Below are 24,110 nucleotides of genomic sequence, written 5' to 3' on the forward strand. Positions count from 1 at the left end.
TGCACCGCTGAGGGTTAGACCCCATCTCCTCCCCAAACTGCTGCTTTCCCATCCCAGAAGCCAAGCTCATCCCTGTGGCTGGGGATAGCTTTGCTTCAGCTGCCCCGGAGGGTGTGAGGGAGGCTCTGGGTTACGTGGTTGCTCTGCAGTGAAGTCAGAGCCACCCCTCTTCATTTTCTTTTTCCAGCTAAAGCAGGCAGCAGTGGGCAAAACTCCACAGGGAATGTAGAAATTGGGGTGAAAAGGGTCTGAGCATCAGGGCAGGGGGTGGCGAGCGAGCAGCCACGTGTGTACGTGTCAGGGTTAGAAATCGCTGCTCCGCCGGGCACGCCGGAGGAGACGGGAAAAGACGCAGAGAAAATCAGTTGCCGCCGCGTTTTCCAAAATCACGAGCGAGCGTTCCTGCTCGCCGTCGCTTCCAAGAAACGGAGAGAACCGAGGAGGAAAATTGCGGTGATTCATCGCGGGCAGATCGGAGGCAGGAAATGGGAGTTTGCTGCCTGCCCCGTGCCCGGCGTGGGCTCCGTGGGCTCGGGCTCGCCGGGGCCTGGCTGGCGGCGAGGGCCTGACACCCACGGGTCGAGCATCCCTGCGCCGCGGCCGCAGCTGCCGGAGGAGCCACCGGAGAAGGAAAAACAACCGGCGGAGGCCGAGTGCGGGAGCACCGGGAATTTTTCACCTGCGTTTCTCCGGAGCCATCCAAGCGAGAGCTGCCCGTGAGCCGGGGGGGTCCAGCGGGATAGGAGTCCCAGGGGATGCTTGGTGTCTGGTGTCACACACCCTCTAAATTTTGGGGGACAGCATCCCTCCCTTGGGACCCCCAGGGTGGCCGGTGGGCTGGGGGCTCCATTGAGAAATGAAGCGTGGGGGAAAGGGGGCGGGGCTTGGGGGCTGCCTGTCCGCGGATTGGCTGGGGGAGGGGGGAGACCCCCCAAATCGTGCCGGAAGGGAGAGGGGCCAGCCTGCGCTTATGATGGGGATACGGCACCACAGGGACCCCCCCATGCCATTGGGATGCGCCTGGAGCAGCCGGAACCCCCTTTCACCCAGGAGGCTGCTGCGGGGCCTCCGTGACACGAGTTGCGCCGGTCTCAGCCCGGCCGAGGGGTGTGGAGCACAAGTCCCCTGTGGGTGGCTGGAGAAGGGCTCGGCGCACCCCTCGGTGGATGCTCTGCACCAAAAACACCCCAAACCCGCTGCCCCCATCGCTGGTGTTTTGGGATCACCCCTGGAGAGACACGGGGATCTTGGTGCTGCGGGGCCGGCAGGGAGTGGGAGGGAGCACAAGAGGGTAAGGATGTGGGGGGATCCCCAAAACCTTGCTGGAGTTCGGGATGTGGGACTGCATGCACCTCAGTGCACGCACAATTCCTCTGTGCCAATCCACAGTGCATGTTCGGCACAGAGGAATTACCTGGGTTTCATTTGGGGGTGGGATGTGAGCACTGCATCCATCACATTTGAGGTCGGGTTTGGGGACCCTCACATCACCCTCTGGGCTCAGGAGGTGGGGGAGTGCCTGCGTGCTGCTTGGAGTGGAGACATGGGACCCTCAAATGGGGCTCAGGAACAGAAGATGGGGACCCTCACATCACCCATTGGGTCAGGATGCTGGGACTTTTCGTCGAGGTTGGGACACAGGGACCTTCACCTTGGGGTTGGTGCCAGGTTGTGGGGAATTCTGGGGTCATAGGGGGATTGGGACCCTTTTATTAGGGCTGGGACTTGGGGAACATCTGCAGAGGCATCAGGACTTGGGGGAGCTCTGTGCAGGGACCACAGCACCTCCCCAGGGCTCAGCGGGTTGGAAACAAGAGACAGTGGGGGCAGGTTGTGTCTGTCCCTCCCCTCCTCGCAGGGACAGTGACCAGGGGCTGGACCCAGGCTCCCCCTGCTTGCTTCAGCACCACCATCCTGGAGGGCTCCGGATAACTCAGATGTGGCATCAAAGTCACATAACCCCATCCTGATCCAGCCTTCACCCCCAAACCCCGCTGCCATGAAGAAGAAGCCAGCCAATGGTCGAGGGCTGGACCCTGTGGTCCCCCAGCAGCGAGCCCGGGCTGTCACCAAGCCAGCAGAGGTGACTTACCCATGATGGGGGGTGACACCCCGAGATGAGATTTGGGAGCTGTTGCACCCTCATGACTCCCAAAACCATAATCTCAGGGTGGGCCAGTTGCCCAGGGGGCATCAGCAAGGAGTTGTTGCTGACACGGGTGGGGTTTTTGCCCCCTCAGTATGTGGGATCCTTCGTGGTGGAGGATCTGGACCTGCAGCAGCGAGCAGGACAGTTGGAGGAGCAGCTGCGGGCACTGAAGGTCAGGATCTACCACTGCTCCCCTCGCTGGGAAACACAGGTGACCCCAAATAAATCGGGGCACCCACAGAGGGCACAGCCCACACCCCCCAGTGCCACATCTTCCCCGGACAGGACTGTCCCAGGAGGAGGCCAGTGGTGCTGAGGTTCAGCTTGCAGGGGCTGAAGGTCTACGGTGCTGATGGGGAGGTAGGGGGCTGGGGGGGGTCAAGGGTGCTGGGGAATGGGTCAGGGGGGCCGGGGGTCAGGGGAGCTGAGTAGGGGGGGCCAGAGATGTTGCAGGGGTGTTGGAAGGGTCAAGGGTGCTGGGGAGGGGGTCAGGGTCTGGGAAGAGGGGTCGGGGTTGCTGGGGTTGGTAAGTCAGAGATGCTGGGGAGAGGGGTCAGGGATGGTGGGAGGAAGGGTCAGAGATGCTGGGGAGGTGTCAGTGTTCTGCTGGAAAGGGGCTTTTGGGGTCTGTACCACTGAGCATTGCTTTTCTCTTGAGAAGCTGCTTTGTGTGTGCAAATAGGGGTGACCCTGGGGGAGCCCGGGGGTGCTGGGTGCCCCTGACACCCCTCCCTGTCCCGCAGACGCTGCTGATGGCACACGCACTGCGCCGCATCCTCTACAGCACCTGGAGGCTACCCGACCGCCAGTTCGCCTTCGTGGCCCGCAACCCCCACAGCCCCCCCAGCACCCTCTTCTGCCACCTCTTTGTGGGGCTCCCGGCAGAGGTGGTGGCCCAACCCCCTACACCCCCAGAACACCATAATTATTATTACTATTAATATTTGCGCTCAGTGTCTTTCGCCTCCCCCAGGTCCAGACCCTGCACCACCTTCTCTGCCGCTCCTTCCAGCTCTGCTACCTCCTGGCACACCCCGAGGAGCAGGCGGGTGAGGGGGAGCTCCCGGGGCCGGGGGTGCTGCGGGAGCCCCTCAACCCCGAGGAAGTGTCACGAAATGTCAACGCCCTCGTGTCCTTCCGCCGCCTGCCCGCACCCGCCGGCCTCGGCCCGCTGGGCACTGGGGTAGGTGTGCCTGCCCAGCCCCGTGTGCTGCTCCTTTGCACGCCTGCATGCGCGGTGCTCTCCCGCCTGCGATTTTCACACGGTGTTTTCTTGCACGGCTCTCTGCACATGTGCTTTGGCACAGCCCGTTTGTGCACGGGGCCTCGCGTGGATTTTCGTGCCTGGCCTTTCATTCGCACGGCATTTCACAGAAGATTCTAACCTGGAAAGGACCCACAAGGATGATAAAAGTCCAGCTCCTGGCCCTACACAGGACAGCCTGGTTTCTTTCACAGCAGTCTGTGTATGGTGCTTTTAACAGAGGGGTTTCTTGCACAGCATTTTCCCAGACAGCTCTTGCGCAGCATTTTCTTGCATTTTGCACAGCACATTGGCACACCGCCTGCTGTCTTGCACGGTGTTTCCTTGCATTTCCTCTTTGTGCAGCCTTGCTTTGCACAGTGGTGTGAGCACGGTGTTTTCACAACTTTACTCGCACTGTATTTTGAGAGTCAGATTTTGCAGGGCCCATCCTGCACAGCCCATCTCCACATGCTGCTTTGCACAACCTATTTTAAACGACCCTTCCTTGAGGGTCTTTTCCTGCCTGACGTTTGGCATCTGGCAATTTGCGCAGCAATTTTTTTGCACAGTGATTTTGCAGGAGGTTTTACAGTGCTTTTTTTCCTTGGTGTTTTTGCACAGCACTTTCTTTTCCATAGCATGTTTCTGTGTAACTTTTTTTACACAGCATTATTTCTTATAACTTTTTTACATGGCACTTTTGCACAGTGGTTGGCATGGCTGTTTTGGCATGGCATTTCTTGCAGAGCATCTTTACACAGTAGGTTTTCTTCACAGCTCTTTTTGCACTGTGTTTTTGCACCGGGGTTTGGGTGGCATTTTTTGCACTGCATTTTTGCACAGTGTGGTGATTTTTTTGCATGGCATCTTTCCACAGTGTTTTGCATGGCATTTTTTGCATGGCATTTTCTGCACAGCATTTTTGCAGGGCGATTTTTGTGCGGCATTTTTTACATGACTTTTGCACAGTATTTTTTTCACAGAATTTTTGGCATAACATTTTTTGCACTGCATTTTCGCCACGGTGTTTGCACGGCGTTTTTTTTTTCTTAGTGTTTCACACAGCTTTTTTGGTGTCGCATCCTTTGCACAGCATTCTTCCGCTTGATGTTTCATGTGACAGCCAGAGCCCCCAGATCCCTCTCACAGCCTGTCCATCCCCCAGGACCGGCGGTCGGAGGCGGAGGGCAGAGCCTGGCGCCCGGGGAATCCGTACTGCTCGCCGGTGCTGGTGCGCAAGAAAGCCATTCGGAGCAAAGTGCTGCGCTCGGGAGCCTACAGGGACTGCGGGGGCGAGGGACAGCTCCACCAGCAGCCCCGCGACACCGGTGAGTGCCGGGGGGGAACCTGAGGCACGGGGACACACACACCCCGAGTCCCACGGGGTTTTGGGGGAGACGAGGGGATTAACGGGCTCCCGCAGCGGCGGCGGGATGGGAGAGCAAAGGGGCGAGGAGCTTGGCCTTCCTGCCTGAAAACGAGAGCATCCTCGCCGAGAGCGTGTGGGCCTTCGCCGGCATCGCCAGGTGAGTGCACCTGTGGGAGCACCTGATCCTCGGCACCTCCAAACCCTGCGCCCAGCTCCACCCCCTGCCCCACCCCTGGGCCCTGTGCCCACCGCCGCCTCGTCCCCAGGGACGCCGGGGTCGCGCTGCTGCGGCGGGACGTGCCCGGCGCCTTCCTCCTGCGCCCCGAGCCCGGGCTGCCCAAGCGCTGGTGCCTGTGGGTGCGGGCGCCCTGCGGTGTCGTGTCCTACGGCCTCGTCAGGACGCACCAGGGCAGGTTCTGCGTGGAGGTGAGTGCGGGGCTGTGCGGGGGCGTCGGGTGAGGGGGTGTTCGGTGTATGAGGGCAGGAGCGCGTTCGCTTCTGGGGGCTGCATCTGCATAAGTGCTTTGGATGTCTGTGCACTGGGGTGCATTTGGTGCATCTATGCATTCCCGCACTGGCGTGTTGTGCCTTGGTGCATGGATGTGCTGTACAAGTGCATTTGGCGTGTCCATGCGTGGATGCACTTACCAGATACCCTGTGTGTAAATGTGTTTGGACCACCCGTGTATGGTTGCACTGGGGCTGTAAGTGCATTTGTGCATCAGAACATGGATGCACCGGTGTGTGTGTGTGCATTTGATGCACCGTGGAGGTGCACTTGGTGCGTTTGTGCACGGGTGCAGGGTGTAAGGTGGGCTCAGGTGTACACGTGTGGGTGCACACAGGGGTGTCAGTGCATGGGCACATCGATTCGTGGGTGTCTCAGGGCACAGGTGCCTCTGTGCATCACCCTCTGGGTGCACTGGTACATCCGCACTTCAGTGTGTAAACACATCTGAATTTGGGGCGCTAGTGCACAGATAAGTGAAGCACAACTGCCCGGGTGTGTGTTTGATTCACCAGCCCACTGGTCAGGGCTGCCTTTGATCTGTGGGTGTGTCAGCTGTGTGTGCTCACACAGTGCTGCAGTACCTGCACGCAGGGGTGTGCAGTGCGTGCACAGGTGTGTTGGATTCATGAGTTCACCTGTGCCGTGGCGCGTGGGTGCCTCGGCTCCGTGGGTACCTGGTGCACGAACCCAGGGGTTGTGTGATGTGTGGGTGTGCTGGCACACGGAACACAAGGATTTGCTGCGTGAGCACATTCAGTTCAGGGGTGCAGGGGTGAGTGGGCACAGCCTGCGCAGGGGCTTCACCTCTCCCCTCTCTCCCGACGGCAGCACTCCAACGCTGAGTTCGCCAGCATGGCCGCCCTCCTGGCCCACTACTCCGGGACACCGGGGGGCTGCTTCTGCCGCCTGGCCCCCGGCCGATGCAACCCCGGCTACGAGGAGCGGGATCCCGGCGGCGGGGCCAGCGCCGAGGGTGGCGAGGCCGCCTGGGCCCCCGCCGCCCCCATCGGGGTGCAGCACGAGCGGGGATAGGCCAAGCCCCCCCTCCCCGTGCACGGCTGTCCCCCAACACCCCCCGAGCTTTAACTCGCTGCCGCCTGCCTTATCCCCCCCCGCCTCGGGCTGTCCGGCGCCTCCCCCAATAAATGGCTCTCCTGCATCCGGAGCAGGGCTCTGCTGGCTGCCGGCTGTCGCACCCACCCCACGGCGAGCGGCGTCGCACACTTGTGCGCTCACACGCGTGTGCACACACTCTCCAGCCCATGCACCCCATGAACTCACACTCGTACACTTGCAGCCTCATGCACTCTTGCACGATGCACCAACAGCTCGAGCATCCAGGTACACTCACGCACTTACAGGACTGCACCACGCGTTTGTGCTTGCAATCCCTCCTGCTCCTGCACCCTCACGCACTGCTGCGGTGGTGCACTCACACTCACGTGAGGTTGTACACCTATGTGCTCGCCCTCTCTCTCACACACAGAGGTCACGCCCGTGCACTGGCACAGCTGCGCGCCTGAGCCCTTATGCACCACACCTTGCACCGCACCACACCTTGCACACCTGTCCTCGCGCACCCCTCCTTGCACACGCGCGCCCTCGCGTCGCCCCTTGCCCACGTGCGCGCGCCCCCACCCCCGCGCACAGGCGCGGGCGCGTGCGGCCCCGCCCACCCGGGACCATCACGTGACACAATGGGCGGGGCCTCTCCCCGGTGCTGCTCCTGTCGCTGTGGCGACCGCGTCCGATCACTCGCGCATGCGCGGGGCCGCCGCCTCCCGTCACCCTCGGACCCCTCGGGGTTCCCAGCGCACCCTCCGGCCAGCGCGGCACCGGCGGGGTTACGCCAGGTTTTCCCTTGCTCAGTCCTCCTTGGGCGTGTCTCGGCTCCCATAAGTTACCTCAGGGTCTCCTGCCCTCGGGTTTCCCGCCCTCAGCTTCCCCTCAGGGGTTCCCCCAGCAAACTCGCCCTCAGGTTTCCTCCCCCCGATCTGCCCTAATTCCCCGTCAGACTTGTTCTTAGCTTTCCCCTTTCCCTCCATCCCTCCCCAGCTCTTTCCCTCCATACTTTCCCCTTCTCCCTCAGTTTCTCTCAGTCGGGGGTCCTTCCCCTGCGTGCCCTCAAAGAGGGGTGAGTGCTTTCCCTCCCCTCAATGGGTGCAGACCTCCAGGGTTAGGCTTGCCCCAGTCCCCCGTGCCCCCAGTCCCGCCGAGTGAGGGCGTGTGGGGCTCACCCGAGTGTGTGGGGCTGATCCGGGCGTGTGGGGCTCACCCGAGTGTGTGGGGCTCACCCGAGTGTGTGGGGCTGATCCGGGCGTGTGCGGCTGATCCGGCTGTGTGGAACTGACCCGACTGTGTGGGGCTGCCCCGGCGTGAGTGGGGCGATGGCCGCGGAGGCGGTGAAGGTTGCTGTGCGCTGCCGGCCCCTGAGCGGGCGTGAGGCGGCCCAGGGGTGCCGGGCCATCGTCGGCGTGGACAGCACACGGGGTCGGTGCCTCCTGCGGAACCCCGCGGCCCCCGCCGAGCCCCCCAGGCAGTTCTCCTTCGACGGGGCGTTCAGTGAGGAGCACAGCACGGAGCACATCTACAACGAGATCGCCTACCCACTCGTGGAGGTCAGTGGGCACCCTGGGGAGCTCCATGCAGCCAGGGATGAGGGCAGGTTTGGGCACCACTATGAAAGAAAGACCTAACGCTCTTAGTCCAGCCAAAGGAGGGACATGAAGTTTGTGAAGGGCTTTGAGGGGAAACCACACAAAGAGTGGCTGAGGGCACTTGGTGTGTTCAGCCTGGAGAAGAGAAGCCTGAGGGAAGATCTCATCAGGGGCTGCACCTCCTTCCGAGGGGCAGCTCCCATCTCTGCTCTGGTGACCAGGGACAGGACTGAGGGCATGGCTGGAGTTGTGTCAGGGAGGTAGATTTAGGCTGGATATCAGGAAAAGGTTCTTCCCCCAGAGAGTGCTGGGGGAGAGAGCTGCCAGAGCTCCAGGAGCATTTGGACATTGCTCTCAGACACAGGATGGGACTGTTGAGGTGTCTGTGTAGGGACAGGGATTGGACTGGATGATCCCTGTGGGTCTCTTCCAGCTGAGGACATTCTGTGGACACATAGCTTGGGACATGGTCTGAGGAGTTCCACAGGTGATCCCTAAGTGGAACAGGATCTACTTTACCTCCCCCATACTGGAAGGTGTCTCTGCCCATGGCGGGGTGGTGGAACAAAATGAACTTTAAAGTCCCTCCCAACCCAAACCATTCTGGGATTCTGTGATTTATGGACAAGGAAGCCCTTGTCTGCTGTGTTGAGAGGTTTAGCTACCAGCCTGGGGTGCAGAGGGGGGCAGACAATGTCCCAGCAACAGGTTGGGAAATCAGGAAGAAACAAAACTTTGTTAGCAGCCAGCAGGGCATCAAGGAGAGAGCCACATTTAATTTTTTTAGGTGGATGTTTGTATTATGAAATCCCAGACTGGTTTGGGTGGGAATGGATCTTAAAGCTCATCTCATTCCACCCTCTGCCCTGGGCAGGGACACCTTCCACTATCCAAGCCCCATCCAACCTGCCCTTGGACACTTCCAGGGATGGGGCAGCCACAACTTTGCTGGTATCAAAACTGTTGATTTTAGGGACATTTTTACTGTCAAGTGAGAAATCGTAAAGATGGGGAACCTCAGTCTGACTTAGATTGGCACAATGAGAGGGGATCTGTTTGTTTCCTTTTTAAGAGATCAGAAAACAGCTGAGGTGAGAAAGGAACCCATTACGCAAGAAAAGCCCAGTGTTGCCCAAAAACCCAGTCTTGTTAGAAGTAACATGGATTAAATAGCTCATGGTGGTTTTAAGGTGGAAGTTCCTGATCATGAGAATGAGCAGGGCTAGAAACAGTAGACATTAGACTAAAAGGTCCCTATTTTTTTTATTCAAACCTTAAGAAATCCAGTAACTTCTCTGAAGTAGGGACAAGTGACAGTGAGCAGCTTGCCAAGCAAAAATTATTCAAAGCTAGAGACCACCCCAAAACCAACTATTACTCTAGTTGTCTCTTTGAATCTCATAAGATGTTTGTGCCCTATGGCAACAATATTCTTGTTTTCTAACTGTTGGTGTTTTCAACTGCTTTTCAACACCTGCATTGCTTCATGATTCTCAGTTTTGAGAGAAAATCATTTATTTATATGCTAATTTTGTAATTACTATACCCTGTTGGCATGTGAAGATTAGGCAGCTGTTTGATGTTTACTTCCTGCTCTTCCTTTAAAATACCTTTTAGGGGGCAGGAATGAATCTGGACAATGTATTTCCAGTTAGACAAAGATGATGGCTGTTTTCTTGGGTTTTCTCCCATTTCCAGGGTGTCACAGAAGGCTACCATGGCACCGTCTTTGCCTACGGTCAGACTGGCAGTGGGAAGTCATTCACCATGCAGGGAGTTGTGGATCCTTCCTCACAGAAAGGAATCATTCCCAGGGCGTTTGAACACATCTTTGAGAGCATACAGGTGGGTGTGAAAGAGATCTGTTGTAAAGCTTTTACTAGAAAGGCTTTTTTGGTGTCCAGTCCCAAGAAGTGAGTGCTGATGGCACATGGAAGTGTCAATAGGGACAGGTTTGGGGTGCACTGCTTCTCATCTTTAAGCTGCGCCCTGTCCACAGTCAGATGAACTGCACCCTCATCCCAGATGACTTTATGGACTTCAGGTGTGGAAGGACCAAAGGTCCTTTACAGTGAGTGCATTGAGTGGTTCCACCTGGGAATGAACTGCCAGGAGAGATTGGATTAGGTGCTGAAGGCTGGTGAGCACCCACCTGCAGGAGGAGCTCTGTGGGCTGCTTGTGCTGTGAGAGCCTCACTCCCAATCCTCCCGGTGTTGTGTTGTGCAGTGTGCTGAAAATGCCAAGTTCCTGTTGAGAGCCTCCTACCTGGAGATCTATAATGAGGATGTACGAGACCTTCTGGGAGCTGACACCAAGAAGAAGCTGGAGGTGAGGTGAACTCAATGTGTCTTAATTAAGCACTTTAATTAGTTCGTATAGGTGTTACCAGGACTTACAGAAGTGCGACAGTGGGCTTTGTCAGAAGCTTGAGTGCCAGAATATGAAGTGAGGAGTATTGAAGCTAAAAGGGCCTCTGGAGAGACTTCAGTGAAAGTTTAGGGACAAGGTGCAGTGAAAGATATGTCCAGTGTATCCCATGTGATAATGGCTGGTAGCTCAACAGCAGCTCTGCGAAAATCTTTTACTGGACAAGGATGGAAGAAAGTGCTCATGAGGCAGTTTCTTCCTCATCCTCTTCATTTCATGCTTGTCTCTAAAGCAAGAGGATACTAGGCCTTAAAAATGTTTAATCTGATCCAGTGGAGCCATGGATGATCTCTTTATCTGCCTAAACCAAAAAGGCTGGTCCATTTTGAGAGGACACAGCAGATATTACTCCCCATGAGAACACATGGGGAAGTTTACAGGACTACAGGAGGGTAAACTCTCCTGAAATCTGAAGCAGGGGGCTGATCTTTACAAAATTTACCTCTTGGTGGCTTTGCAGATCCTTTTGTAAGTATTCCTGGAGGGAGCTGGAAATCTCCTGTCCCAATTTACTTCTTTGCAGGACAGCCCTGGTGAATAAAATCAAGGCAGTGACACCTTGAGACACTCTGGGATGGCAACAGACCCGAACTGCCTTACAGGGCAGATCTTTTTAACAGGTTTCTGACTTTAAGGCAGAAACGGCCCCACATTTCAAGCATGCTTCGCCTATCTCGCGCAGAGGGAGAGTGGGAGAAGGGGACTTCTTGCTGCAGTTTCCCATCCTTTGTTCCACATCCGCGGTGACACGGGTTTCCATGGTGATGCAGTTGGCACGGGGAGGGCAGGAGCTGGGCAGAGCAGTTTCCAGGGTAACTCTGTCACACTGCCTGTTGCTGCCTCCACTGAGTACTTGAGGGAATCGTGTCTTGAGGAAACAAATCCCAGGCTGACCCACTGCATTCCTCTGTGTCTCCCAGTTCTCCCCAGAATCCCATTTTTGTTCATTCCTTTCTCAGTGACTCGGTCAGGTGTTCTTCAGGGGCTCTGCAATACCCCCAAACACAGCCAGGCCAGTCCTGGGGCTCTCAGTAGCACAAACAAGTCACGGTGTTTGAACAGTCTGGCTGTGACTGTACCTGGATTCATCCTGGGCAGTTGTGCCTTTGGAACAAGGATAAATACCACCCAGTCAATTTTTCAGCCACTTCTGCTCTGTTTTGTGGGATTTTTTTTTAACAGCAAGCACCATTTTACATCATTTCTTGTGGCATGAACGTCACTAAAGTATCTGAGCCTCCTCTTTGGAAGTCACAGTGCCAAATGTGGTCTCTGTTTCTCCATCATGACAACCATATCTCGACATCCCAGCATGATAAAGATAGTTTTGATGATGAACTTAGCAGATGTGGGGTGTAACAGTGCTGTGAAAAATTAATTCAGCTCATTTAAAATTCCCAGTGTGGAGGGGGCTGGTGTAGGAGTGCAGGGATCTCTGGATTATTTTGTATTTTCTATGTAGGTTTGATGGGTTACTCAAAACTTTGGATATTTCCATCATTTATTAAAATTCTGTATGAAACTTTTCATCTGTGTGGTTGATAATTACTGAGAAGATGCTGTTGGGTATTTAATGCTCTGTCTCAACCCAGGGGCCTGAATAGGATTTTGGCTCATTTAAAAATTAATTAATCTGGAGAAAAATTATGACAGTTCTCCTGTGTGTCACAGGTGTGACTTTGGGAATGTTGTCAGTGAGCTCAAGCCACCCACTCAGAGCAGAGAGTTCAGCAAAGCACTGGGAACAATATCTGGGAATATTGTATCTGTGCTTTGATATTAAAAAAAGCTTCCTATGGCTGAGGAGATCTTAGAGCCTTTGCCATAATAGGTGAGATGTATTTTGATTCTGGTTTAAAATATGCAGCTTAATAATAGAGAAGGCAGAGGGTGGATAGGAGCTGGGTTCCTCATGGCCTGGGGGATGTCGGAATCAATCAGCAACTTTTAACTTGAGTTCTTTTGAGCCATGAAGGTGGTTCCCTCTTTTTCTGTGGTTTTATTCCTCCTTCAGAAATAACGCTTTTTGGTGGCAGTCAGATGTGGTTTTGTCATACTGCAGTTTAATTTCATGTAGCCCTCAAGCTTCCGGGCTATTCCCAGTGTAATTTTCCATGGTTTCAGTGCCTCTTGTCCTGACCTGGCTTGCATTGTCCTGTTGGCAGCTGAAGGAGCACCCGGAGCAGGGGGTGTACGTGAAGGGGCTGTCCCTGCATGCAGTGCACAGCGTGGCACAGTGTGAGCAGCTGATGGACATGGGCTGCAGGAACAGAGCAGTGGGCTTCACCCTCATGAACAAGGACTCCTCCCGCTCGCACTCCGTCTTTACTGTCAGGATGGAAATCTGCACTGTAGGTGTGTACCTGGATGTCCTGCCTTAGGCCTGGGCAGGGTGCAGGATCTGTGTGGTCACTCAGCATCACAGCTCATCACATCACTCATCACCACAGCTACCCTCAGATCCCAGATAATCGTAGGTTCAGGAGAAAAATCCTCTTCCCTGTGAGGGTGGTAAGGCCCTGGCACATCCCTGAAAGTGTCCAAGGCCAGATTGGACAGGGCTTGGAGCCATCTGGGAAAGTGGAAGGTCTCCCTGCCCATGGCAGGGGTGGAAGGAGATAAGCTTTAGAGTCCCTCCCAGCCCAAACCATTCAGGTCATGTCACCTGACAATTCCTTCACTGAGCTTAATGATGGGGCATATTTTTTAAAGATGGAATTAAAGAATCCTTTAATAAAGCTTCAGTGACTAATTTTCCTTTCATGAGTATCTTACTGGCTTTTCTTTACTTGGAAGAGCTGCCTCCCTGAATTTGAACAGGGACCTCAAGAGGGTTTTTCTGGGAGCAGAAAGGAATTAATCTCTGCCTTGTCTTTGACCCTGGCTGGGAACAGCTTGGCTTCATTTTCTTCAGCTGTTTCAGTCATGGGGAAAGTTACACAACGTCTTCCAAAATTGTGGTTCCAGATGTTGATGACAGTACCTCATTTTCCACTCAGTAACTGAGGGACTTGGGGAATTTCTCAATTAGCACAGACAGTAGATACATTGTGTGGGTCTGTAAAATCCCAACTTTAATCCCAATAGGGAAAAAGAAGTATTTGCACTCCTCTTCTGTGCTCCAGATTGGTGCAGGGCCCTCAATCTAAAATTATTTCTCTGATTTAAAGCTTTGAAAAAATGACATGGAATGTGAAGGCAGGTGGGGAACCTGCAGCTTTGGCAGTTAAAAACTGCTGGAATATTTGAGGAGAAAGTTGAGGGCTCTGGCCCAATCACCATAAACTGGATGGTTCTGCTGGGTTGAGCATTAGCTGAAATAGTTGATGAAGTTGGTATTTTGGTTGTCATCTTTAGGCTTCATAGAGTTCGAACTTCTTTTCCAGGTGAGTCTGTAGTAAATTACAATTTACAGGGAGTTAATATTTTAAAGGAACTAAAATTACCTTTTTTAAAGTAACACGTTCAGGAATTATGGAAAATAGTGGGCTCTTGGCTGCAGATGTTTGAAACGTGCAAGTTCCCATCAGTATTTCCACTTAGATGTTTACACCTTTTTTAAAATTTTATTTTATTTTTTATACTTTTTTATTTTTACAGTATTTTTACTTAGATTAGCAGATGTTTTATTCTTTTATGTTGTGTGCTTCTGCCATCAGACCAGGGGAATGGGCTGACAGGGAATTAGACAGGGAAGGTCTTTAGGGCCCTGCAGACATTTTAGCAAGAGTCTGGGGACCTTCTCAAACCATAGGAACTAAACCATGAGCTCCAAGCTGGAAACAAACAACCTTGGTGGGTAAAAGAACTAGCAGGAACCAAAACAACTTTTTGATTGCCTGGCAGTGTTTACATGAACTAAGGGAAGGAGGGAAAGGGTTAGAAAACCTACCTTTTGTGACTGCCCACTCACCCCAGCACTGAGAAAGGATAAGGAGAGGGTCCTCTCTTCAAGCTCCATCTGTTTTTGCCCTGTTCTTCCCTGTCTTGATACATGAGAACGAGCTGGAGTGAAACAAGTTTGCTCAGCAGCAAACATGAAGTTCCACAGTTACCAATCTGTTGTAACAGAAATATCCTGGGACAACAGATTTTAGTTTTTGGTGTTTACCTGTTTTAACTTCCCCTCACGCATCAGATTGTTCATTGCTCGTGTTTAGGTATTGTCCAGAGCTGTAAAACAGAACTCTGACTCCTTTCAAGGCCAGGTTTTGTAGAAGTCTGTTTGGAGAAGGGTGGATTCAGTTAAAATATCGATGTTTTCTGTGCTTGGAATGCTAAAGGAGCTATTCCCTTGAATTTGGGTTTCAATCTTATAAAATATTTGGAATGTGGACATCCAAGAGTGTGGTCCAGGGCTTAGGACAGCAGTTCCAGGAATGTGTGTCCAACTCTTTGCTCTGTTTGAGGCTGGGAAAGTTAAGGTGCAGTAAAATAAAAGTGCAGGGCTCCTAAAGGAACTCTGCCTTCCTCACAGGGAATGTGTGCATCACACTGTTCCAGCCTCAAATGCAGGCCAGAAAGCAGTACTCCCCGTGTAAGATGTATATCCAGGCAGCTGGGCAGCCTCAGCTCTCGTCTGCTCCTGCCTTAGAGTGATGGGAATGGCACCAGCTCACTGGGTTTGACTCCTCACCAGGATCCATCTCCTCATCTGGGGCGTTTGGGCCATGGGCAGGGACACCTTCCACTATCCCAGGTTGCTCCAAGCCCCATCCAACCTGGCCCTGGACACTTCCAGGGATGGGGCAGCCACAGCTGCTTTGGGCTGAGGCCTCACCACCCTCACAGGGAAGAATTTCTGTGTATCTAATCTAAATATCACCTCATGAAACAATCTGAGGAGGAAAAGAGTTGTATAAACTCATGGTCTGATCATGTTACTTGTAGAGGACTTTGGCTGAAATTGTAAATACCTTGGATATATGTGGAGGGGGATCTGTGTGTGTGTGTGTGTGTGTGTGCGCGTGTGTGTGTTCAGTGCTCACTGGGAGAGTAAGAACAGGCATGAATTTTTACTGTGGATCCTGTTGAGGAAAGCACTAAAATGTGCAGTGTCAACATTAAGTAGATATTTATTTACTTCAGGGAGTCAGCGTCCCAGTGCAGACAAAGAACAGGGCTGGAACAGGACATGATGCTGAGAGAGTCCTGGTTCTTGACTGTTGAAATGCTTCCATCTGAGAGCTAACCCAGAATCGTTTCCATGCAGATGAGCGAGGGCAGGAGCACCTTAGGGCTGCCAAGCTCAACTTGGTGGATCTGGCAGGAAGTGAGAGACAGTCAAGAACTGGTGCCACGGGGGAGAGGCTCAAAGAGGCCACCAAAATCAACCTCTCCTTGTCTGCCCTGGGCAATGTCATCTCAGCCCTGGTCGATGGCAGGTGCAGACACATTCCCTACCGAGACTCCAAGCTGACCAGGCTGCTCCAGGACTCCCTGGGAGGGAACACCAGGACCCTGATGGTGGCATGTGTGTCTCCAGCTGATGACAGCTATGAGGAAAGCCTCAGCACCTTGCGCTATGCAAATCGAGCCAAGAACATCAGGAACAAGCCCTGCATCAATGAGGACCCCAAGGATGCCCTGCTGAGGGAGTACCAGGAGGAGATTAAGAAGCTGAGGGCCATTCTGGTTGAACAGATGGGCACGAGTGACTGGTCAGGTAGGAGAGCCCTTATTGGCTGCAGAGATGTCAATAAAGGGGGTTTTACACATAAAATGTTAGTTAAGCTTCACCTCAGCCTTTCCCTTATCTGTTGGAGGAAGAGTTTTCAATTCTGGTTACAGACTTTTCCTTCACTGCTGCCAAATTGACCTTATTCCACTAGGAAAGACCATCTCAATTATCCAGTATTTTCAATAGTGACAAATTCTGTTAGAAACTGCTGGCATGATTCAAATCTTTGGTTATTCTTGATAATTGTGGCTAGAATTTGATCAGTTACAGAAGAGAGATTTCAGCTGGAAGAACAAAAATGAGCTGCAAAAGGAATAATACTGTAAAATTCTTTGTTAAATATATGTGTGTATGTTTTCAAAGTGAGCATTCAGCCCCTGTTCTGCTACAATGTGAATTTCAAGAAGTTTTGCCCTCTTGATGGCAGTGCTTGAGGATTCAGTCCAGCCTCATCACACTTGCTCTTTCCTCTGGAGGAGCAATAGCAAATGTAGGAACAAATGGGGAAGAGCAGTCTTTAGGGAGTTGATCACCTTTGGAGAATTATCACCTAAAAAAGGGCAACTTTCAGCAGGGAAATAAGGCTGTAGGATGACTTTCCCCCCCCTTTCGGCCACCTTTCAAAAATAGCTGTGAACAAAGAAGGTAATTTCCTTGCACTTTTCTTCTTCCCAGTGGCTTTTATCTCCCAAATCTGAAGCATAACCCTGGAAATAAGCCTCCTGTTACTTTTTAAAAAAGATATTTATATTTATAAATATCATATAATTATATTCACTTCCACATTTCCCCTGAAGCTTGAACCTCTCCCCTTCTCCCCACACCCATGGAGCCCCAGGCCAGTGGGGGTTTTGGCAGCCAGCGGGGTTTGGAGGAGCTCAGGGCTTGCCATGTTCTTTCCTGGCAGCCAGGTTCTTTGTCCTCCTTCCAGGAATTCTGCAGACTATCCCACCCAGTGAGTGTGAGGGATTTTTATTTTTGCTTTGCTTTGTAGGGCTTCTACCTGCTGAGGCTGCTCACCTGGGAGCAAATCCAGCTCCCCCCGTCAAACGCCAGGTGGATCTGGAAGCAGAGAAGCAGCTGATTAGAGAAGTAAGTTGGGAAGGGATATATTCCAGAGTGGCTTTGACTGAAACTGAGCTTTTTCATAGTAATCATTACAAATATGGTTCAGCCTTTCCAGAACACTTCCTATTTTCTAATCCTTGGATTTCTCCTATAAACAGGCCATGTGTTATAGAGGCCATGTGCTTTATTACAACCCACCTCTTGTTCCCACCTCTCTGGGGATGGATTGGAATGGATTCTCAGGAAGAATCTTTGGGGGAACTACATGTGAAACTGTCAGAGAAGGGAGGAATAGAGTTGAGGAAAGTAGTAGTCAAAGATGTTAGGAACAGTACAAAAGTGAGAAAAAGAGGAATAGAGAGCCAGAAGGAAGAATGAGGAAGGAAACAAAACTCTCTCTTTACCCTTTAGAAAGTTCCTTCCAGGGCACCACAACTGCCGATGGCAGCTGTTTTCAGGGCTGAACAGTCACCTTCCATCTCTACTGTGTCAACTTAAGTCTCAGAAAAAGTCAGTGAATACGGGGTGCTGGAGTTGTATTGGGATGGGTGTAAGGTGTGACCTGGAATGGAGCTGGATGTTACCTAAAGATCAGTCACAGGGCTGTTGCTGTGCCTTGCAGGATTATGAGGAGAGGCTGGCCCAGCTCCAGGCCAGCTACCAAGCGGAGCAAGCATCCCGTGCCCGCCTGGAGAAGGACATCAGCAGCCTGAGGGATGATTTTGATCTCAAGGTGTCTGTTCTCGAGGATCTCCTCAGGAAGGAAGCAGGTGTGGAGGAGGCGAATGGAGGCTCCACAGCCAACCCCAGGTTCCCTTAGAAGCAGGGACTGCTTTTGCAGAGTCAGATCTGTGGCAGCCACTGCAGCCTCTAAACAGCAGCAGCTGCTACTGCAGCAAGTGCTGTCTGGCAGCAGCAGTCCGTGCTCTCAACCCACCCTTATCCACAGCAGGAGCAGGAACTCTGCCTCTCCTGGGCCAGATTTAAGTCTCTGTCCCAGCTGTGTCCTCTTCCCTATTTCCCTGACTTCTTTCCCTCTCTGGACCAGCCTGACCCAAGCTTGTAAGCCTTGAGGCAATGAAAAGCTTAATTTTTGATTGAAATGCCTGCTTTTTGCCCACACAGCAGAGTTTCCCCTGACTGAGGGCAGTGTGTCTCCAGAGCAGAGGTCCCTGCTCTGTCCCTATCCCATTGGGCTCTCATTCCTGAGGCCAGGGTGGCTGCCGCAGTCTCTTCCTCCATATGCAAATATGCTGCAGCACTTGCTCTCCCAGTGGATTATCCACACCATCGCTTGCTTGCTGCAAGGCAGATATTCCTCTCACATCCTAGAAATTGTTGCCAGCTCTCTGCTCCATTACTGCTTTTCATTGACACCCGCAGTGCCTCAGAGCATGGTTTGCAATGGGCTCATACAGCGCTTATCACGCAGTAGTAATTCTTGAATCTATATTGATAATTTTTGGTGCTGTCACCTTCTAAGGTGAAGACTGAGAGGTTCTTTATTTTTCCCCCCTCTGATTACAAATGTACACCCCCAGCCTCTGAAATGGATTATTTTTGGAGCCAGGCTCTCCCAGCCCTGTACAATCTGCATTCCTTAACCAATACACCCTATCAATCTTTCATGGTTTTTACTGACCTGCAGAAGTAGGTAAATGACAGCCCTTTTCCTTTCAGACACATCATTCCTAGCTTAGGATGAAGGCTTCATGGGATGGTTTCACAGATCTAGTTTTGGACAAAACTGTCTAGTTTTGGACAGCTCCTTACCAACATTGTGTGAATTTCCTCTTTTCAGCTGACATACGGACTAGAGCGACCTCTGACCAGATACCTTCACATGAAGATGCTGTTGCTGCAGTGTGTGAAGAGACAATGTCAGCCCAGGTACTCTCCAGGCTCCTTCTCCCTCTGGGATGAATAAACCCAAGTGGGTAATGTTGTGCTTCATCTCCTCCAGGAATCTCATTGCATCTTCCCAGAGCTACAGTCTTTGTTTTCCTCTTGTCTCTAGGACCCAGCAGCACCTCAGACTGTCACAGACACTCGTGGAGTGAGCAGGGGCAGTGCTGGAGCAGCAGGAGCTGTCGCTGCCCTGGGGATTTCCCTGCCTGCAAACCAGCAGCTGGTGCTTGCCAGGTCAGTGACATCCCTGCTCGTGCCACCTGTCCGCTGGGCAGCACCCACAGGCAGCAGCAGGTCCCTTCTGCTGTGACACCACAACTGCTGAGCTCCAGCTGTCAATGCAGCCCCAAACTAGGCACATGCAAGTTAAAATGATGGACTGATTTGGGTTGGAAGGGACCTTAAAGGTCATCCAGTGCCACCCCTGCCATGGGCAGGGACACCTTCCACTGTCCCAGGTTGCTCCAAGCCCTATCCAACATGGCCTTGGACACTTCCAGGGATCCAGGGATCAGCCACAGCTTCTCTGGGCACCCTGTGCCAGGGCCTCCCCACCCTCACAGGGAACAATTCCTTCCCAATATCCCATCTAACTCTGCCCTCTGGCAGTGGGAAGCCATTCCCCCATATCCTCCAGGCCCTTGTTCCAAGCCCCTCTCCAGCTTTCTTGGAGCCCCTTTAGGCACTGGAAGAGGCTCCAGGTCTTCCTGGAGCCTTCTCCATGCTTTTTTTATCCCAAAACTAACTATTTGGGTGGATGAAGAGTTGTTCCCTGCAGTGCTCCATGAGGCCAAGTGCCAGAATTATGAGAGAAAAATGGAGATATTCAAGTTAGCATATGTGGATGCAAAAATGTGTGTGTTCCTGGTAACAAATCCTGCCTGGAGCTGCAGGCAAGGGAGCCTTAAGTGCCCACACAGGTTATAGAGATGCCTTCTTTTACTCTTGAAAAAGGTCCTTGAAGGGCACTTGGAGCCCTCTCATGTCTCTGAAGGTAAGGCAGCAGCTGCCCTGTGGCTCATGGATGGACTTCCCCCATCACTGAGGCCACTTTTGGCTCCAACTCGTGCATCTCACAGTGTTTGCAGCACATCAGCCAGAACTGACAGCAAAATTTTCCAATAATCTTATTTTAGGGGCACTGTGAGGGCCTGGAGGACAGGCTTGGGATATGAGGGATGCAGGCTCAAGACTAATGCTCAGGCCATCTCAAAGGCAATGTGGCTCAAGGTTTTCCTCCATGCGAGAGCTGTCCTGAGAGAATTCCCTTAGCCAGAGTACACCACCACATACTGAAGCAGCATGGGGGCTAGGGCTGCTCCAGAAATATACAGTTGAAGCAAATTCTGCTGATTTCTCCATTGTGTGGAACTATATTAAAATTAGAAAAGCTCAACCTGAGATACACTGTGGATGACAGAGTTTGATTCTGAACGGTTCTGTGAGTTTTAACCAGTCCTTCTCTGGGTTTTAACCAGTCTTTCAGCTTTTCTGTGGTGTGTGCTCACTCTGTTGGGCCTCTCCTGGCTCAAAAAGGAGCTGCTATGAAATGCAGAACAGCAGTGTCTGTAATTTGTGGGCAATTCTGTCTGTTGATGGAGAGATCTCTAAAGAAACCATTCCTTTGGATTTGATATCAAATGTTAGGAGTCCTATTGGCGGACCAGTCCTGTTGCAAGAATTAATCCTATTCCTTTTGTGGCAGACAAGGGAAAATGCCTTTCTAATCACATTGTTAAATCCAGGTTCTGTGCAGATTGGGCAGGAGGGTTTGGTTCCGCAGGCATGGGGGTTTCAAAGCTGCCTGTTTGAGATTTACACATTGGGGCAGCTCAGCAGAGCAAGGATTGAATCCTTGGATTCAATTGTGTATTAAGCAAAGGAAAGGGAAGGTCACCTGGCAGGAGCAGTGCAGCAGAATAGCAGGTCAGTTCTGTGGGAGAATAAGCAATTTCAGAGGGTTTTGAGATAATTAAGAGGCTGTTATCAGTAAAGGGGTTATCAGCCAATTTGAGACAGTGCTGGCCAACCTGAGCTATCTGCTCTGCTCCAGATCCTGGGCAGACAAAGGGAATGGCTCTGGAGCACGGCTTTATTTCCATGTCAGAGCACGACTTCAAATACAGGTCTGTGCCAGTGCTCCATTAGCAGCGGAGGTCACTGTGCCCCTGACAGTGACCCTAAAATAGCTGAGGTCACACAAATCATCAACTCTGGCTGATACTGCCCCAAAATGGAAACCACACTATGGCTTTCTGCTCTACCACTCCCGCACCCACCATTTAAAATAATTCTCTGTGTAATTTTGGAACCTTTTGTGCATCTTCCAAAAAACCAGAAATTAAATATAACAACATATTCAATATTTATTTAAATAATAATTTAAATATAAATTATACAAAACATGGGTTTTAAAGATAATTTTGTGAGTGTAGATATGGGTTTCTGGACATCCTTGTTGACTGAGGTGCTTGGAATAACACATACCTTGCTCTTGTGGAGTATTTTGCCCAGAGAAGCTGTGGCTGCCCCATCCCTGGAAGTGTCCAAGGCCACTTTTCACAGGGCTTGGAGCAAACTGGGATAGTGGAAGGTGTCCCTGCCCATGGCAGGGAGTGGGATAAGATGGTCTTTAAGGTCCTTCCCAACCCAAACTATTCTAGGATTCTATTTACAACAGAAACTGTGAATAAAAGTGGAATCTGCCATGATTACTCAGGGCAGAAAATCTTGTCATAATTCCCTGTTTTCTGTATCTCCCCAAATGTCACCCCTGGAACAACACGCATCCTCCACACTTGTGCAGCCAGTTCTCAGTACCACTGAGCTCAGATAAATGCTCTCCTTCTCCAGGCTGCAGATGCTGGAGCAGCAGGTGGTCGGTGGGGAACAAGCTCAAAACAAGGACCTGAAGGAAAAGCAGAAACGCCGGAAGAAATACGCGGATGAGCGGAGGCTGCAGCTGGTGGCTGCCCTGCAGGAATCCAATGAGGACAGCAGCGAGAGAGTTCTCCTCAATGTCTATGACTCCATCCAGGAGGAGGTTCGAGCCAAGAGCAAGATGCTGGAGAAGGTGCAGGAAAAGGTGAGGGAGCAGCTCCTTCCTCCTCCACGTCCCCATTTTTTACATTAGTGTTTAGGGCTGTAGGTTTAGAGAATGACTCCGCCTGTGTCACAACATTGTTTGTGCGAGTTTTTATGAAATCCCAGATGCAACAGCCCTCAGGGGGGAATTAAGCTTTTGAAGCCCAAACCCCACCAGTTTTAAAGGCTCGGTGTATGACGCTTGTCTGGAGGAGGATGGGAGGGGATGCGACTCCCTCTGCTGACCTACCGATCTGCTGCAGCTCCTGCCAGTTCTGAGCACACTTTGTCGGGAAAGAAATAGAACATAAAAGTAATGCTCTCAAATTTTACATTTAAAATCTTTATTTTCAAAACACTTGAAAATCAGTTTTGCTCTGATATTTTGCGGCAGATTCAGAGAAGCTTTGAAAAATTTGGCATTTGTGTGTACAGTCATAGATCTGCACATGAAGGACTTGCTTTATTTGGGTATTCAGGTTATCAAAAAAATATTGCACCTTTTCAGCCGAAGTTAGGAAGAACTTCTAAGAGTTCCAAGACCACACCAGTAAGATTTGCTTCAGGTTAATTCAAAAATCATCCCTGTGGAGAAAGATGAAGAGCCTTTCTTTAAGACAGACGAATAAGCTCACAAATTTCATCCTAATTTGTACCTAAATTTGAAATCTTACCAAATATTGAAGCTTTCCTGAGTGTCTTTCTCTGCCTGCCAAATTCCTGTACTCATAGTAACCATCGCTCTCTCTACCTTATAATCCTGACTACTTGTTTTGTGTCCAGCTCTGGGCTGCCGAGACCGAGATCAAAGACCTGCAGCTGGAGTTGGGACTGGAAAAGATGGATTACCTGAGCACCATCCGGCGTCAGGAGCGAGACCTGATGCTCTGCCAGCAGCTGCTGGACCAGGTGCAGTCCCTCGTCCGGCGCGACTGCAACTACAGCAACCTAGAGAAGATCAGGCGAGAATCCGTCTGGGATGAGGAGAGTGGCTGCTGGAAAATTCCAGAGCCTGTCATTCAAAAAACCCATCTGCCCGCAGGTAAGGGGATGGGGCCCAGGTGAGAGGAAGGTGATGCAGGCATGCAGCTCTGCCAGGCTCAGCAGGTCCTGTTTGGGCTGCATACACTTATAAAATCTTCCACATAAAGTTTGTCTGTAAAGTTTGAGTGACGTGATCTAAGGTGGCACGTGGTGTGGCTCCCTCAGGAATCTCTGAGCATTTCCAGGATCAGGGAGCATAGTCAGGCGAGTGGTGATTGTCCTACACACAACGACCCTTAGCAGCATCTCTTCCCACAGCAGTTCCAGCCCTGCCACAGCCCAAACCTGCCCAGATGAGCCCCTCGGATGAGGATGGGGAGCCAGCGGTATGGCCCATTCTTCCTCCATTTCTATCCCATTTTACCAATTTTGCCTTATTTCTGGCGTTGCTGAGAGTGTTTTCCACCTGCAGCCCGAAGAAGACCACTACCGGCTGGTGCTGGACAGGAGCGACAGCGAGACCATCGCCAGCAACTACTTCCGATCCCGGCGAGCCAGCCAGATCCTGCATCTGGACGAAGGTAATGCCCTTTTCCCAAATATCGCCGCCACTCTTCATTTTCCTCATTTTCCTTGAGAAATCAAGTGGCGACGCACCCAGGACCAATTCTGCCTCAACCCCTTGACCTCTCAGGGGTTTCTCGCAGGATGTAGCCGCATTTTGGGGTCCTGCGCCCACCCACAACCCCTTCCTCTCCTCTCCCAGCTCCCGCACGCTCCGAGGGGGCTACGGGCAGCGCCTGCTCCATGGCCCAACCCCGACCCTTCCGCCTCCAGTCCCTCGCCTTGGCCCCCACCGCCGACACCAAGCGCAAGAAGGGCAGAACCAGCTCCAGCACCCGCCGCTTCTGACCCAGCGCGGGTGCGGGCGGGCCAGGCTGCCGCCGCCGCGGAGGAGGGAGGGAGCAGCGGCCGGAGGGAGCGGTGGTGAGTCCCTCCCTCTTCCGCGGCGCGGCGGCAGCGCCG

The 24,110-nt window shown here is 52.3% G+C and overlaps 2 protein-coding genes and 1 long non-coding RNA gene across 12 annotated transcripts; 2 read left to right on the forward strand and 1 right to left on the reverse strand.

Moving 5' to 3' along the window:
• The first annotated feature begins 151 nt into the window (after positions 1-151).
• Positions 152-6,440, forward strand: SH2D5 (SH2 domain containing 5). 5 transcript variants are annotated; one of them, XM_085079795.1, is made up of 11 exons: positions 152-716; positions 1,051-1,291; positions 1,859-2,083; positions 2,241-2,321; positions 2,435-2,509; positions 2,893-3,036; positions 3,123-3,332; positions 4,561-4,723; positions 4,819-4,921; positions 5,031-5,190; positions 6,104-6,440. In XM_085079795.1, exons 3-11 carry the CDS (start codon positions 2,000-2,002, stop codon positions 6,305-6,307), a joined length of 1,224 nt encoding a protein of 407 aa, XP_084935921.1. In that variant the 5' UTR covers positions 152-716; positions 1,051-1,291; positions 1,859-1,999; the 3' UTR covers positions 6,308-6,440. The 5 variants fall into 5 exon arrangements, with proteins under 5 accessions (XP_084935921.1, XP_084935924.1, XP_084935920.1 ...); XM_085079798.1 differs by lacking the exon at positions 1,051-1,291 and having other exon boundaries at positions 152-653; XM_085079794.1 differs by lacking the exon at positions 1,051-1,291 and having other exon boundaries at positions 153-716.
• Positions 6,441-6,570: 130 nt separating this feature from the next.
• KIF17 (kinesin family member 17) lies at positions 6,571-24,075 on the forward strand. 6 transcript variants are annotated; one of them, XM_085079788.1, is made up of 14 exons: positions 6,571-7,893; positions 9,631-9,777; positions 10,160-10,261; positions 12,526-12,715; positions 15,573-16,025; positions 17,035-17,132; positions 17,731-17,878; positions 18,910-18,998; positions 19,126-19,250; positions 21,870-22,101; positions 22,884-23,142; positions 23,403-23,470; positions 23,557-23,665; positions 23,851-23,996. In XM_085079788.1, exons 1-14 carry the CDS (start codon positions 7,663-7,665, stop codon positions 23,994-23,996), a joined length of 2,397 nt encoding a protein of 798 aa, XP_084935914.1. In that variant the 5' UTR covers positions 6,571-7,662. The 6 variants fall into 6 exon arrangements, with proteins under 6 accessions (XP_084935914.1, XP_084935915.1, XP_084935911.1 ...); XM_085079789.1 differs by having other exon boundaries at positions 23,406-23,470; XM_085079785.1 differs by having other exon boundaries at positions 23,403-23,665; positions 23,851-24,075.
• On the reverse strand, positions 21,358-23,058 carry LOC146428373 (uncharacterized). Its single transcript, XR_014856098.1, has 3 exons — positions 22,950-23,058; positions 22,601-22,685; positions 21,358-22,080 (listed from the first exon to the last, which is right to left on the reverse strand). It is a non-coding gene; the product is annotated as an uncharacterized LOC146428373 (long non-coding RNA).
• Positions 24,076-24,110: the final 35 nt, after the last annotated feature.

Source organism: Lichenostomus cassidix, chromosome 21, assembly GCF_008360975.1.
Source record: "Lichenostomus cassidix isolate B80296 chromosome 21, HeHo_3.0, whole genome shotgun sequence".
In the NCBI taxonomy this organism is placed as follows: domain Eukaryota; kingdom Metazoa; phylum Chordata; class Aves; order Passeriformes; family Meliphagidae; genus Lichenostomus; species Lichenostomus cassidix.